Source organism: Anoplophora glabripennis, unplaced genomic scaffold (assembly GCF_000390285.2).
Source record: "Anoplophora glabripennis isolate ALB-LARVAE unplaced genomic scaffold, Agla_2.0 scaffold134, whole genome shotgun sequence".
NCBI lineage: Eukaryota > Metazoa > Arthropoda > Insecta > Coleoptera > Cerambycidae > Anoplophora > Anoplophora glabripennis.
This window is the reverse complement of record NW_019416384.1, coordinates 440,171-456,399: the sequence shown is the minus strand read 5'-3', so window position 1 is coordinate 456,399 and position 16,229 is coordinate 440,171. Positions and strand designations below refer to the sequence as shown.

Sequence of the window (16,229 nt, the reverse complement as noted above, 5' to 3'; positions counted from 1 at the left end):
GATATTTGGGGTTATGTTTCTCTATGTTGTGAGGTTAAATAATTCAAAAACTGGTTTTGAGACAACTATTAAAAAAAATCGAACATACTAATTGTAGATATGTCCAAAAGGAAACATGAAAACAAAGATGTTACTAATGAAGAGAAAAAATTAAAACCCAGCGGCCATTGGACGACGGGTCTCTTAAAAACTATAGAAGATCCGAAATACATTGTAAGTTCAGACGACTTAGTAACAGTTATAAAGGATGTATACCCTAAAGCGGAATTTCACTATTTGATACTCCCAAAAGAAGACATAAGTAGTTTGAAATCTGTGAAAAAGGACCACTTGCATTTATTGAATCACATGGAAGCTACTGCGAATAAATTGGTTGCGGAAGAGAAACACAAACATAGAAACTTTAAAATAAGCTATCACGCCGAGGCCAGTATGCTTCGACTTCACTTACACGTTATTAGCGATGACATGAACTCTCCCTGCGTAAAAACTAAAAAGCATTGGAATAGTTTCAATACCGACTTCTTTTTAAAATCGACAGGTGGATAGCTATAAACGTTCTCGCAATTTATTCAATTAATCCAATTTTAATTTTTAGACGTTATTGAAGGTTTGAAAGAAAACGGAAAAGTTATTTTACCAAGTAGAGACGAATGCAAAAAGTATATGGAAACGCCCCTGAAATGTCACAAATGCGAATACCTACCAAAGCACATGCCGGATTTGAAGAGACATATTTTAAAACACGTGGAAAAGTAATTTTTATTTATTGAACGGTATTTATTATTAAACGTTGATAAATTTGTCTAAAAGTGTTTTATTAATGACATGCGTACGAAATCAGTGGCGTCGCTAAAAACAATTTAACTACTGAAATAAACTTACCCTTTGTCTCGCTGTAATGGGAAATTTATAATATGGAAAAAACTTTCGGTTTGGGAGGAGGCTAATGGTATTTCTTAATCGTTCTGAAAAACTCAAAGAGGTATAATTAATTTACGGTTTTATTCGGTCTTTCGAGGAACAGGTAAAATACAACTTCGGGTCAATAAAATGAAGACGCTCTCTATATATTGTATTTTTAAGCAATAGTAATAATAAACACAAGCGACACATAAAAAAAATACTTCCTCATTTAATATACAGAAAATTACGGTACCTTTAAGATTATTTTACAAAACATATCCTTTTTAAAAAAAAGCCTATAATATACTTAATATAATCTGTATAATTAATAGTAACAAGCTCCTTAAAATTTTTAGCAAAACCTAAATACTTAAGATAATAAAAATATTTGCACATTTAGTAATCTCAGATTATAAAATCACATTTTGGTTATCATATGCTAGATATTACGTAAAACACCAATCGAAAATAGCGTACGCGTTTAATGAAGTGAACGTTTAACGATACGTACGCTATTTTTCTCGCGTGGAAGGAAGATTTAACGATAACGTGGTGAATAATTAATAAGACTCCTTAACTAGACAGTTGACCGATTCTCTTGTATCGAAAAACAAAAGACAGTTTATATTTTGTGTGACGGTAAGTTATTTCTTTTACGATCGGTCAATAACCTCAAAAATAATACGCTACGCCCCTACATAAAATTAATAAATAAGGTCAGGTAGGTTAATGTGATGATATGCTTAATAATATACTAAAATTAATAATACAACATAAACAATAATAGGGTAAGTAGGTAATGGTTAAAAATTCCAGTACGTCGAAAATATTGCCCCGGTTTCAAATTTATTCGCACGAAAAAGTCTCGGTAGACCTGTTACGGTTAACGTAAACGTGAGTATCACAGCAAAACTTTGCACGGGATAAAATTCTAGCGAATTTAACGGAACAAAAACAATAAACGTTCGAGCGAGACAATTTTTTAACATCTGTCTGTGTGAAAATGAAAATTCACCATGAGACCGCCGTACCAAAACGAAAGGAGATACATTACCTACGTACACAAAATTTAAATACAAACGGTGCTATAACAGATTCGCTAATTACATAACTTCACTTACAGACGTGTCATTTCGACGGGGTAACCGACTATTTCACAATGAATAGTCGTGGTCTAGTGTCGGATCCGCTCCCAGAGGGCGTGCCTCAGGGACGCCCTGGCAGGGCTCAATTCGCAAGGGCTGGGGGTGGGCGGACTGAAACCCTCGTCCGCGGACAAGGTCAAGTCCTCCTCTTCCGAACTTAACAATTGCTCCAGGGCAGCTGTCCCGTGGAAGCTCTACGGGGAAAGAAAACGAACGTTAGGTCTACGACGGGGCATTGGGTCGCAAATGTACAGCAAACGTTTGTTAGTGGTGGAAAGACGATTAGAAAAAGTACCTACAGGTGCTTATACAGGACGATACAAAGAAAGTAGGTCAAATTATTTACCATGGGTTCTTCGGGCAAGAATAATAGGACTTTCGTCGTGCAATTTCTCCATTTGTGCATCTCGTTTTCGGTACGTAGGGTTTTGAAATTAAAATTTGAGAGAACTTTATTAATAATTTCGTTGCTTTTTAAGATATTTCATTGAATTTTAGAATTCTACATAGACTTTAAATTTTTGTTGGAAACACTTTTTTTTTTGTCAAATACACTAATGCAAACAATTGAAGGGTCGAAAGAATTTCCGAAATTTTTCCGTGATCTTTGACAGACTGAATTTAAGTGAAAAATAGTCGTATCAAGAATTGAAAAAAAGCATTTTGAAGCTTTAAGATTCTAGTTTTTAGATTTTTCAGTTGAAAATTTTTAGGAGCTAAGGTTTTCATACAATTCTAAGAAATAGCGTGACAAAAAAATTTTGCAAATTGTTTTATTCACGGACGGAGTTCACAGAGTTGGAAAAATTTTTTTCAGCTAAACCATGCATGGACCAGATAGCTTGTTTATTGAGCTTTAATTTCCTTTTTTTTTAAATTTCGATACGATCATTATTCATCGAAATATTGGACTTTTAATGGAAAAGGATCCTTTAGTCTTCAATCATCGATATCTCGGTGACAAATGGTCGTACATAGAATTGAAGAGCAGTTTCGAAAACTGTAAAAAATTTCCTATAACATGATGCCGCAACTTTTCGGAATTTTTTTTTTTTTTATCTTTTACACGAATTTTAAAAAACAGGAAAAAAAGGGTAATTTATGGTTTTTTAGAAAATTGATGGCTTGAATTAGAAATATTCATGAAATGACTAATGTTAATCATCACTTTTACAGTTCGATATACCCAGAAGAACCCTGTGAAATTTCATCTCGATCTAACGAACCGTCTCTTTGTTTCAAACAGTAAAAAAAATTAAATGGTCATAATTTTTTAGCTTAAACACTTTATAATCATGATTAAAATGGAAAAACAATTTTTTTGAGGATTTCTCACATTGTTACCACAAATAACTTTTAAATTGATGGAAAAAAAATTATTTTTCGAATTTTCTTTTTTTTGGAAAACCTTCCGGACATGGAGAAAACAAAATCCAATTTCCAGCAAGATTCGGCTTTTCTGTCCTATGCTTCTGTTCATCAATTTTTAATCGAATTAAAATTAGTCGATGACCCAAACCAGATTTCGATCCCGATTCATACCGTTTTTTTGAGACAAATCTCTAATTAATTTTTGTGCAGTCTGTAAAATTACTTAAAAAACAGTTTTTTTCAAAACTACCCTTTTTCTTCTGAAAAAAATTTTTTTTTGTTTCATCAATTTAAGTGTTTGTGAGAACCTCAAAAAAATTTTTTTTTTCCATTTTCATAATGATTATGAAGTGTTTAAGCTCAAAAATCGTGACACTTTAATTTTTTCAAAAATTAAAGACTGAAAAATGAATGAAAATGAATGAAAAATTTGACTGAAACAAAGAGACGGTTCGTTAGATTGAGATGAAACTTCACAGGGTTCTTCTGGGTATATCGAACTGTAAAAGTCATGCTTAACGTTAGTGATTTCGTGAATATTTCTAATTTAGCCATCAGTTTTCTAAAAAACCATAAATTACCCTTTTTTTCCTGTTTTTTTAAATTCGTGTAAATGAAAACAAAAATTTTTCCGAAAAGTTGCGGCAGGATGTTATAGATATCGATGATTGAAGACAAAAGGATCATTTTCCATTAAAAGTCCAATATTTCGATGAATAATGGTCATATCGAAATTTAAAAACAGGAAATTAAAGCTGAATAAACAAGCTATCTGGTCCATGCAATGGCTTAGCTGAAAAAAATTTTCCAAGTCCGTGAACTCGGAAAAAAAATATGTAAAATTTGTTTGTCGCGCTATTTTTTAGAATTACATGATAACCGTAGCTCCTAAAAATTTTCGACCGAAAGATCTAAAAATTAGAATCTTAGAGCTTGAAAATGCTTGTTTTTTAATTCTCGATACGACCATTTTTCACTTAAATACAGTCTGTCAAAGATCACAGAAAAATTTCGGAAATTCTTTTGACCCTTTAATTGTTTGCATTAGTGTAGTCTGAACGGAGGAAAGGCTATTATAGTAACCACTATATTTTTTTACCTTCATTATTTTCAAATTGGAACCATATTTGATGCTAAGTACAAATAAATAATAAAAAATAATGAAATTAAAAAAAAAAAACAGGGGTTAAATGAAACTAAACAGCAAAATTAAAAAAGGCATAAAGAAAGTCCTATTATTTTCACCCGTAGAATCTGTGGTTAATAACTTGACCTACTTTATTGTTAGTAACCTGTACGTTTTTATATACAAAAAACCATAACAAAATAAGCACAATTATTTGTTAATGACGAAAAACATTGTTTATATTTAATTAATAAGACTGTGATTTATGCTTGAATCGATTTTTCATGAAATTAGCTGTGAAACTACAGATGTTCCTAAGAAATTGTTTCCGGAAACGCTTCTACTTACGACACACAGGGTGTAAAAAATTAATTAAAAAGATATTTATCAGTTTATAAGCTACAAAAACCAGTTAAGAAAATGAAGCCTTTCTGGGCACAAGTTTTTTTTGTTGGTTTGTAATGTAGAATCCGTTATTAAAACTTCGCCAAGTATCTTAGCTCCACCCTGTATAAACAAAACCAGATGGCTCTTTTATCCGATCTGTCACAATAAATCTTACAGACAGGCAAAGAACGAAACAAAGCCTTCTGGTTCAGTTATAATATTAGACCACACTTGAGATAAGTAAATTACTTAAGTATGCTCGTAAGTAACAATTTACTACCACCCATTAAACTCTAATTATACAGCAAATATACTGGAACCACGGTAAATAAGCTCTTTCTCTTTGTAATTGGGTAACTACCTGTATTACGACAAGATACAACATTAAAAAAATGTATAGTTTATCAATCGCACATAATTTCAATTAACATTTGTGAGTGCAAATTAAAAAATTAAGGCGGGCAAAACAAAACATTAGTGAACAGTGCAAAAGAAAAACCAATACGATTATAGTTCAGTGTTAGTTGTTAATAGTAAAATTGCACGCAGTTGTTAGTGAGAGGTCAGTAAAGTGCTATTAAAACTAACTTACGAAGAGCAAATATAGTTAAACTTGAACTAGATGTAGTGTCGATAGTCAGAAGTCGCCAACAACCATATTATTTAGCAAAGGAGATACCTAGATAAGCAAAAGTGATAAGCATGCCATAATAAAAAGTTTATGAGATCAACATGACGTTAATTATTACTACACAGGCGTTTTATTAATATCATTTTCCCTCTTTCGATATTTATGACATGATTTTTATGGCACCTATTACTTTTTAAACGATTTACAAAGTTCTATTTCATTACAAATTTAATAAAGTTTTATCCAATTTAAAAAGAATCTAAAGAAAAAAAGTTAATATTATGCAAATGAGAGAAAATTTCCCAACCAATAGTTTTTGTTCTAATTCTAACAATAAACACTAGCAAGCAGTCTGGTGTAAATAAACCTATAAGGAAATACAAATATTTACTGGTTCTACTTAAACAGATTGGCTTATCAATTTTCAGTAATTAAACAGTGGAACATGTATAAACAAATTGGTTTGTATAATCATCACTGGCAAATCAAAATATAAAAACCAATGACCTCTGGGAAGACATCGCGAGTGGGCGAGGAAAGTCGAACACAATTTTGCTATGTAATTTTTGGCAATATGACAAAACCGGCTATAAAAACTCGGTTCCAGATGTGCTGGTCCCTTTGTTCTTATTCCGATATATTTTCACTGCAACTGTTATAAATAAATTGTCGAAAACGCTTGCAATTAATAACGAAAAGGTAAATAAACTTCGAGATACATCTTTTTTAAGTAACACTTTTCTTATCTGTTATTGATAAAGAAAAATATACCAACAACCTCCCACATCAAATTAGATATCCCGTTTTATTGGGATTTTCAAACATTTAAATATAACCGTACGGTTGGTTCTCGCCGCAGTGAAGAATTATAATATATGCTCGGATAATTGCAGAATAAGAATTCTTTCCTAATACATATCATTATATTCCACAACAACAGTTAACTAACCGGACTGTAAACTTTAATTATGAAATTCAATAGAAGAGATTCAAGGTTGATGAAGCCTGGGAACTGAAGAGAGATAATAAACCAGAAATAATTTAAATGGATATTAAAGATGTTAATGTCGCATCAAAATAGAAATGCAATATTTTGCAGTTAATATACCAAGCTAACGATGTTTGCAACTAATTTCAACCAACAATTAAAGAATGTTCCTTGTTGTGCAACGAATTTATAATTTAATGCATAAAGTATGATGGAAATAAAGAAATTATACACTAATCCAAACAATTAAAGGGTCAAAAGAATTTCCGAAATTTTTCCGTGATTTTTGACAGCCTGTATTTAAGCGAAAAATTGTCGTATCTAGAATTAAAAAGAAAGCATTTTGAAGCTCTAAGATTCTAGTTTTTAGATCTTTCGGTCGAAAATTTTTACGGGCTACGGTTATCATGCAATTCTAAGAAATAGCGCGACAAAAAAATTTTGCAAAGAACCCTGTGAAGTTTCATCTCGATCTAGCGAACCGTTTCTTTGTTTCAAACAGTCAAGCTTTTGAAAAAAATTAAAGAGTCACGTTTTTTGAGCTTAAACAGTTCATAACTCATTAATAAAATCGAAAAAAAAAATGTTTTGAGGGTTTCTCACTATTTTACCGCAAATAACGTTTAAATTGATGAAAAAAAAATAATTTTTCGAAGAATTTTCCGAAAAAAGATTTTGTTTTTCATCAATTTAAATGTTTGCAGTAAAAATCTGAGAACCTCAAAAAATTTTTTTTTTCCACTTTAATCATGATTATGAAGTGTTTAAGCTAAAAAATAGTGACCCAGTCATTTCGGAAATTCTTTTCACCCTTTAATTGTTTGCATTAGTGTAGTTTTATAACAAAATTTACACAATACATTTGCAAATATAAATAACTATACAAGTATTTCATTTACAATTCAAAATTAAATCCGGAATAGATGAACGTACGGAAGTCATTTCAAACGGGTATTTTTTTGTTTTATTGAGCCAATCAGGATGTTGACAGTGACAAATTACATCTAGGGTTAATTTATGTGCATAATAAAGCCCTGCGCACACCCTACACCGTAATGAGGTCACATTATACTGATTAATTCTTTTCAATTTAATTAAATACATCTAAAAACAAAACGGAAGGCTTCGTTTATATGCAGATTTAAAAATTTTCCTAGGTATAAGAATGGTTCATATAAACACAAAAATTGCCAGTCTTTTTACTCATTTGAAGTTAAAAAAAAAACTATAACACTGATAAAATATTTGTTTTACAGACAATATTTCCTTGTAATTACATTCTGCGCAACCAGTCCACCATTCATACGACTTAATGTGCGTTATTCAACTTCAAAATAAACATAATTGGAAGGAAACTAGTTTCCTTTATTTATTTTAGAAGCACTAAAGGTGTAAGCTATAGCCACTTACTAAACAGCAGGTAGACAGGGAACTAACACACAAAAACACCTGTCAAGAGACAGGTGGTTACGCATACCACAAGGCATACCATCTGACTCCTAAACAGCCCTCATAAAAAATCATTGAACCCGGTAAAGTAATTTCTTGTAAAAAAATATGTCGTGGCTACCCTTAGAATCTGTGATCCATGTTCCACTGTATTTTTTTATAATTTCCAATAAGTTGACGATTAATTATGCCACAAAAAACTGCTTTTAAAGCTTAATTTAAAATTTATACAAACATTTTACATAATTATTAATTTTCATTGTCAGAAAAACAAAGATAAAGCTTAATGAAGAGGAGAAAATGCATTTTTATTACAGTTAAATGAATAACAGGGCATTTTTCTCAAGACTCGGATATAGTTATGTTTTCAACATACTTTAAACGGTTTTTTATTTGGGCCCATATGGTGCCTTAATCTAATACGATTTTTACTAGCATAATGAACCACTTTCTAAAAACCATGTGTTGCATATTAAGCGAGTGAAATTTAATTTACTAGATAGTTTATAATTAATAAGAAGTTTTGCCAGAAAAACACCGACAAATTTACAAATTTGGTGAATTTTAAAATTAAAATGATGTTATTTGTCATTTTAAATATTTTATTTAACAGTATTTCGGAATTAAAATACTAGATGGCAGCACTACCCTTAAAATCCTTGTCAACTTATCCATACTATAAACAATTGAACCAAGGATCTTATGGGAGTGACCATCTAGTGATTTTATTCCGAAACAATTCCTAGAGACCAAGAATTTTAAACCTATAGGGACACCTTTACGTCGATGCCAATTTACGAGACCCGTAACAAAACCAGCGGAAGCCTCACCTGCGAACGATGTACAGAGCTAGAATGAGACGGTGAGCTGTCCTGGCTGTGGTTGGACTCGATGTATGACTGAGTCATCACGTTCTGGCCCATTACCTGCCGCTTGGCAATCTCCTTCTTCTTACCTTCGGCGGCCGCTTTCATGGGGTCGTAGCTCTTCCGCCTCTTCCAATTCTGGAACTCCACCTCTCGGCTGGAAAGGGACGAGTTGCTGCGAGCACCTCCTTGTTTTTTCCCTAAGAGTCAGTAAAACGTGAGCTTCATAGCTGCCGGGCAATGTCCAAGCAAAAACCGATTAAATAACACGCAGAAATTTGACGAGAAATTAATTTTAACATAAAAAGAAAGTAGCAAACGGCCTCAATATAAGATATTAATTGATACGCGTTTTAATTACAGCAGATAACATTTTTTTTTAATGCAATGAATGACCTAAGAAGTAGGTATTTCAGAATCGTAAAATTTTATTTCTTTTAAAGGCAATGCCATATTAGACGGCTTCTCTATGAAAGTGAGAGCTTGAATATCCTTTCAAATATGCTGATTATCATCCGAAGGTGATTATATAAATAAACATAAAAAAATCAGTGACTCATAAAGGTGCTAAGTTTGAATTTGACCTGTAAGTTAAGTTATCGTAAAAACCAGGTTTTAATTTTCAACAGGAAATGCATGTTCATGTAAATTATTGAACATATTACCCAATTTTAAAGGAGGGATATTCAGACAGGCCATATTTTATTGTATTTTTACAAATAAGGATTTAATTTCGTGGTGTTGATTAATATTCAATCAAAGTGATTAAAAAAAGCATTACCATCACTGATTGCAAGTATTTTTTAATCGATAAAATTCTTTAGCAATACCTCCAGGTACTTCCTGTCATGTATCAAGGCCAAACAGTCAAATAAGGAACAATAAAAAAGTAGGATAGCCACTATAACTGTTACAACAACAGTTTCAAGAACATGAGAGTCACTTCGGAACCAACGAAAAAATATAATTAACTCGAAAACACCATTGTTTTCGTACAATAAATGATTTTACAGCGGCAGTTTTTGCAATTAAGTTTAAAACTGTTACCAGAATTGTTTTGACCTTCTGTAATTGTTTTAAATATGAAACCGTTTAAACGGGATAATTAGACCCAAATTTACATATTTGAAGAATTTAGAGAAAGAAATCTGAGTGAATCATGATTTCAGTACGATTGTAGATTTACAACGATTTAGAAAATTGACTTTCTAGCACATTGCTCCTATGCCACATTCTTTTGAACACACCAAATGTACATATATCTATTCTAATGATATATTTATCATTTGATTTATTTTCCACAATACCAAAATGTACAAAATTGAGCAACTAAAATGGTAATAAAACTCCTGTCAATAAGTTTACATAATCAAAAGCTTTTTGTAATGCAAATCCTGTTAAGTAAATGTGCAATTTGGACAGAAATTTTGGCGCAATTTCCTGTTGCATGTCATTAAACTAATCTAAATTTTATGCCAGACAACTAAGTACCATAAATCACTTTATGCTACCTTTGCCTGCCAACGTAATTTAACAATGAAGTTCCAAATTTGCACTAAATAAAATTGTACCTATACAAATTTGTGAGCTTAAATATCTAATAATCAAATAGTCAAGGTTATACGCAAATGTGTTTTGTAATCACGTCAAACAATATACAATGTAATGATATATCTACAAAAAAAGTCTTATATAAGTGATTCATCAAGAACAAACAAGAAATAATAATCCTTGTTACTGACAGTGATCAAATAGGTGACTCAGCACGGTATAGTACAGAAGCTTTCTACACACATGTAAGCGGCTGAATACCTGTACCAGACGGTTAGTCTTGCAGCGGATTTTAGTAAGATAACATATAAATACAACTTATCAAAGTTGGTTTAGTTTTATCTAAATAAAAACATATCAAATCACAGAATTGACAATTTAATCAAACCGATGTAATACTAAAATTTAAAAATCAACTATTTAAAAATTGTAGTTGTGATAAATAAAATATTGTTGTGGAATCTTTGCCAAACAAAAAACATGAAGATTAAACTTGTATTAAACGCAATAAATTCCAATCAGTTTTATCCTAGAAAATACCAATTTTAAAATTTAAATTTTATATGAGATAAGCCTCATTATTCCTAATCGTTAAGTAATAACTGCATGAAATTACAAACTTTCACCAAAATTTCCATACACAATGCAATGATGCAAGAACTACCGCTGAAGACAACCATTGTTCATTAAAAAAAAATTACCTTATTTCCTAAATGTTTAAGGTTAAATAAGAGACTCACACCTACGGTACTGTCTGTTGTGGTGATGACTAATTCCTTTGGTATCAATGATGAAACAAATAAACAAAAAAATGCATGCATATATCTTTGCGTTGGCACTCCCTGTTATTCCTGGCTGTAATGCCAAATAAAAGAAGAGTGAAGCGCGGATCTACTCAATATTTATCTATGCCTAACTCAGATCTAGGCTAATGAATAACTAAAATTCTTATTTCAGTTACTTATACACTTCGAATATTATTTCTCCTCAAAATAAACTGTAAAAGGCTGCGCTAAAAATCCGACAGGTCTGTTCCGGATCAAATCTGATCACCCTGTATACTAATAAAACAAATTAGACAAGTCATTTGTTTACATTTGTTCAAACCGTGACTAATCAACACATCATCTGCTATTATTGCGGGTAATTCTAATTACATGATTTGTGTGTGTTGGAAGACCGCCCGATAGACACTTACGATTTATTTCGGCCACATTTATGGAGTTTCAAGATTAACATTACCTGCACACCTCAGTAATGTGCGCCGATAAGTCCAGTGTGCGTCAAATCTTAATGATAATTGCCGACAGTCTTCAATTAAAAGTATCATTAATATTGCTTGCGGTGCCCGCTTCTTTTCCTGTGGTAAACCGGTCAAACCCGCAGATAATGTATGTAATCACCTTTATGAGTCACAGTTTCATGCTCTGGCGAAAAATGTTTTGTACAGGTTCAAAACAAGGTCAATGTCAACACTTAAATAACCAAGTTATGGCATTCGACCAGTAAATATTGACTTGAGGCTCATGCCTACGAGAGACCAACAAAAGTAATCAATTAAGGAAGTATTTCAAGTATTTGCTTTCTTTGCAAAAGGAAAGTTTTGATTTTTTTTTATACATCTAGTTGTAATAAAGTAGGATATTCTAAAACTGAAAGCTGTCCTCATTTATATATTGGAATTTTACAAATATCTACAAAAAGTATTAAATTATTAAGAAACTTTACGTTTAACATCCTTCATCTCAAAAAGGCCTTCAAAGACAGAGAAAAGTTTTTAAATTCGGACAAGGAAACCATTACATTTTTGATATACAGGGTGTCCCATTAATATCGCGAAAAAATTCAGGGGGATCTCTCTATCTCCGAAACGAAGCATTTTCAGACATAGGTTTATAGGAACTTTCTTTCTTATTTTTGGTCAAGGAAACTCCCCCTGAATTTTTTCGCTATATTTAAAATTCTTTAAATTTAAAGGCTATTAAAAACTTTTAATTTTGCAAATGGATACCGAAGATGAACATTTTATATTTGTGCAAATGCCCGAATTAGTGATTCGATTAATTGTGCTAAAGATTATAAAGACCCCACCTAAATATACATAGATATGCTTTTATAATCTATATCAAGTAAGTATTTAGTGTTTCAAAAGATTATTGGTTATCATCTATTCGAGCTTCGTCATATATTCGTAAATGACGAGAAACCAATAAAATCACAAATCAAATATTTACATATTTTCCAATTATTCCGTTTGATTTATGAAGATGACACTTAATTATTAAGTGCAACAAACGTTCGATCAACATTACAAATTATAAAAAATACAAATTTTGGTAAAACAGACTCACCACTGCCATCCTTTTTTAATCCCTTTGGCGTATTGTTCGTCAGCGGCGGTTTCGAAGACGTTCGCATACTAAATCTACCGCTGTCTGTCCTCGAGAAGACCTGCGGTCTGTTCGGATTCGATTTGGTCGCGCTACCCACTTTTGGCACACTTTTCACTTCCACTTTCGACGCGGGCGGCGGCGTTCCCCTCTTACTGATATTGAGCAAATACCTGCTCTGCACGTCGTTCGTCTTCATCGGTTTCCTGTCGACGGAAATCGCCCTCTCCTGCTTCATCTCGTGGTGGAAGGTCTTCCTCCGCATCTCCGGCGTATTCGGGCATTTCACCGGCGCGGGTTCGTTGTCTATTCGAGCTCGTCTCAAGCTGAAGGCCCTGTTGCATCTCGTGTTGGTGATGTTGGCCAAATCTTTTCGCTTCTGTAGGTTTTTCTCGAAGTCCTCCTCGGAACTGGACTCGGTATCGCCGAACTGCCCCCTGTCGCTCTTGCGGTGGTCGCCCACGCTCGGTCGTCTGTTCGATACGTAATTCGGTTTTATGCAAACAGTAGAGGAGCTCCTTTGGATGGAAGAGTTCCTCGTGAGGTTAGGCGAGTTACAGATGTTTGATTCCTTCTGAGGCAGGACAACGTTGGTGTTCTTTGGAGAGTGGATCTGGTTCTTTGTGGAGAAGCTACTCGATCTCTTGATCGGGGAGTTGTTGGGGGAGTTCTGTATCTTCTGGATCACTTTGTTCTGGGTGTATTGATTAAACAAATTCGTGTATGTTTGGTCAATACCTTGAAGGTTCTTGTTCTGAAAGTGTTCCAGTTTGTTAGAAATATTCATGGTTCTGTCGTCTAAAGAATTGTGTCTGGTGTGTGAAGCCTTCTGTTTCAGTAGATGTGCAGTGTTGTTCAATTGTATACCGTATTTTGCGTCGTAATCGCTGTCTGCGTCGCTGTCAAGGGACAGACGTTGCTGTAGCGAATTTATATAGTTCTGAGTCGGTTTCAAAATTAAATCGGTGTCCAGATTGCTGTCGCAAAATTCAATGTTCATCGAATTTGAACTATTACGGCTACGCGGTCTAGAAATCGTATGTATGGGAGACGGAATTTTTGTTGGTGACGACTTTCCGGAGTATCCCCCAACCACCGGTGGCAAATTAGACGTTTGACAACTCACGGGTGATATGTTGGACACTTTTTCGAACACTATATTAGCACTGACCACTCCGCTGGAATCCAGGGAGATATTGGGTTTCTTCACTTCGATACTTTGCACATTCACTATGTTCACGGTAAGTTTAGGATTATTCCGTTTCACTTCCGCCTCAAGCACCGGTTCCACGATACCATCGGTGTAATTTTTACCATCGATGTATGCTTGAACTTGCACTTCGGACTTCGAGAGACTGTATTTTCGTTCGAACTTCTTTTCGATTTTTGGTTTGAAAGCGCCGCTAGAGGTTACTGAAATAACCGAGCCGTGGTCGAAAGCTTGCTCTAAGCCATTATGCTTAGCTTTAGGACTAGGAAACATGATTTTCGTGAAAGTCTTGTTATGCACATCACACTCGCCGTTATTGAGAGTTTTGTCCTTGCCTTCTTCGGCATCCTGTGTAATGGACATGTTCTGCGTAGGGGACATTATAGGCGAAAGCACTTTTCCCGTAGACGGTTTCGGTTGGGAAGCAATAGAAGCAAGTTTATCAAATTTTCTTACGTTGGGGGACCTCGGCGATTGTAAACCGTTGTCAGAATCTAACAAATTCAATACTTGAACACCTTGGGTAACTTCGGTTTCCTTGGAAATAGGTTTATTTACAAACGTCGACGCATTCTGAAGTAAATGGTCTCTCATTGTTGACAGGCTCTTGACGTACTCCTCAGTTTTCTTCTGCACCGACACTTGTTCGATTTTGAAGTCTTTGTCTATGCTCATTCTGGCTTTCTGTTCCGCCGAGTAGTTGTCTGCGTCCAACGTGTAAGTTCCAGTGTCGCTCGCTGTGTCCGATTTGTCAAAGTCCACGTCGGCTCCATCTACGAATACATTATCTTTATCGTCATCTCCGATATACATCTTCTCGCATTCGGGACTGGAAAACTGTGGTTTCTTCACATTGGAGTTTGTAGATGTTTTGGACTGATCCCTAGGACTAAAAGGGCTTATCAGGTCTAACTCTGGACTAGAGACGTCTTTCAGTTCGATTTCTTCTGGGCTTGAAATGCTAGGCAAAGCGGGGTTTGGAAACGACTGGGTCATTCTATCCGAGGTGACATTTTTTAGAAACAAAGTTAATTCGCTACGCTTTAAGTTACTCTTTGAAGTTTTCGCTCGATCTGGTTTTTCGTCGGAGGAAAAATAACCCTCGGATTGGAAACTAGATTTCCTTGGTAAATTCCCAGTTAATGGATGTTGTTTTGCAGAAGGTGGTGTCGTAGTAGCTGTTGAATCTTCTAACTTTGACAGAGACTGGCCTCTTTTGTGTCTATTCTTTAGTTTTTCCACCAAAGCTTTTTGCCTCTGGGTGTCAACAGCCTTATTATTGCCAAAATCTATCGTAAAAGCTAAAGGTTTCGGGGACTCCGGGACGTTTGCGGAGGAAGATTCAGCGCCTTCTTCCATGACTCAACGCGAAAAAATTTGGCCGATCAACCTAAAAATACAAACAAAACTTATGCCAATTTTATCCTACGAGATTTCCCGACAGTTTAACCTACTTCAGACAGTACTCACTTTGATGAATGTTGGTTATAATTCAAAAACTGCACATTCCTTGCATTGAAGTTTTTGAAACTACAAAAAAAAACTAATTCCTGTGGCATTTAACTACATTTTCTCAGCTGTGAGCCGTGATACGATACGCGTATAAAGCAGCGACAGCAGCAGCGCAACTAACGCAAATCGCGGAACGAAAACTGACAGCACAGCGGCGGCGCACGGTACTACGAGAAATCTGTCAAATATAAATGTTTACACGATATATTCAAACGACTCTGCTTTGTACCATAGAACGTTTTCCATTACATTTTTTCCACAGTACATAAATCATGTTTTATTTTATCATAATGTCTATATTACTATTGAATAATGGGTTTATAATTACTTTCTATTTTCTAGATTAAGTCTAATGTATAAATAAATGAGATAAGTCGTTAAATATCACCGTTTTAATGCAAAATCTGGTTCGATATTTAAACATCTGATTAATGAAAAACTTTTTTCTCGAAAGTTCACTCTAAAGAACAGACATGGATAAAACCATAGGTATAATAGTTGAATTCATACTTGGTTGTTCATTAATAAAGTTAATTACATGTACTTACCTAATGTGTTTGTTATAAATTTACGCTTTATGATTTTCCAGTTCCTACTCATAAAAAAGCTTAAGTAATTATGTATACATATGCACGTATGATTCATATCGTAACAGAAAGTGGCTGATTTCTCTTTTGGGGGCTCATAAGCAAAACTT

The 16,229-nt window shown here is 33.9% G+C and overlaps 2 protein-coding genes across 4 annotated transcripts; one reads left to right on the top strand and one right to left on the bottom strand.

The window, feature by feature from the left end:
* The first annotated feature begins 18 nt into the window (after positions 1–18).
* Positions 19–806, top strand: LOC108903797 (aprataxin). Its single transcript, XM_018706095.1, has 2 exons — positions 19–541; positions 599–806. The coding sequence occupies exons 1-2, from the start codon at positions 100–102 to the stop codon at positions 757–759; spliced, it is 603 nt and encodes a 200-aa protein (XP_018561611.1). The 5' UTR covers positions 19–99; the 3' UTR covers positions 760–806.
* Positions 807–1,062: 256 nt separating this feature from the next.
* On the bottom strand, positions 1,063–15,653 carry LOC108903836. Of its 3 annotated transcripts, XM_018706151.1 has the most exons (5): positions 15,491–15,653; positions 12,772–15,410; positions 8,834–9,069; positions 5,528–5,614; positions 2,156–2,245 (listed from the first exon to the last, which is right to left on the bottom strand). In XM_018706151.1, the coding sequence occupies exons 2-4, from the start codon at positions 15,377–15,379 to the stop codon at positions 5,573–5,575; spliced, it is 2,886 nt and encodes a 961-aa protein (XP_018561667.1). In that variant the 5' UTR covers positions 15,380–15,410; positions 15,491–15,653; the 3' UTR covers positions 2,156–2,245; positions 5,528–5,572. The 3 variants fall into 3 exon arrangements, with proteins under 3 accessions (XP_018561666.1, XP_018561665.1, XP_018561667.1); XM_018706150.1 differs by lacking the exon at positions 5,528–5,614 and having other exon boundaries at positions 1,063–2,245; positions 15,475–15,653; XM_018706149.1 differs by lacking the exon at positions 5,528–5,614 and having other exon boundaries at positions 1,063–2,245.
* Between the last annotated feature and the right edge of the window lie 576 nt (positions 15,654–16,229).

What these genes read in the sequence shown, in the direction of transcription:
- LOC108903797 (XM_018706095.1), top strand. Translation starts at nt 100, where the DNA reads ATGTCCAAAAGGAAACATGAAAACAAAGATGTTACTAATGAAGAGAAA. An exon ending in CTTCTTTTTAAAATCGACAG is followed by an intron (nt 542 to 598) that starts GTGGATAGCTAT and finishes TTTAATTTTTAG; the next exon opens with ACGTTATTGAAGGTTTGAAA.
- LOC108903836 (XM_018706150.1), bottom strand. Translation starts at nt 15,379, where the DNA reads ATGGAAGAAGGCGCTGAATCTTCCTCCGCAAACGTCCCGGAGTCCCCG. An exon ending in ATTAAAAAAGGATGGCAGTG is followed by an intron (nt 9,070 to 12,771) that starts GTGAGTCTGTTT and finishes ACTGACTCTTAG; the next exon opens with GGAAAAAACAAGGAGGTGCT. An exon ending in GCTCTGTACATCGTTCGCAG is followed by an intron (nt 2,246 to 8,833) that starts GTGAGGCTTCCG and finishes CTTTCCCCGTAG; the next exon opens with AGCTTCCACGGGACAGCTGC.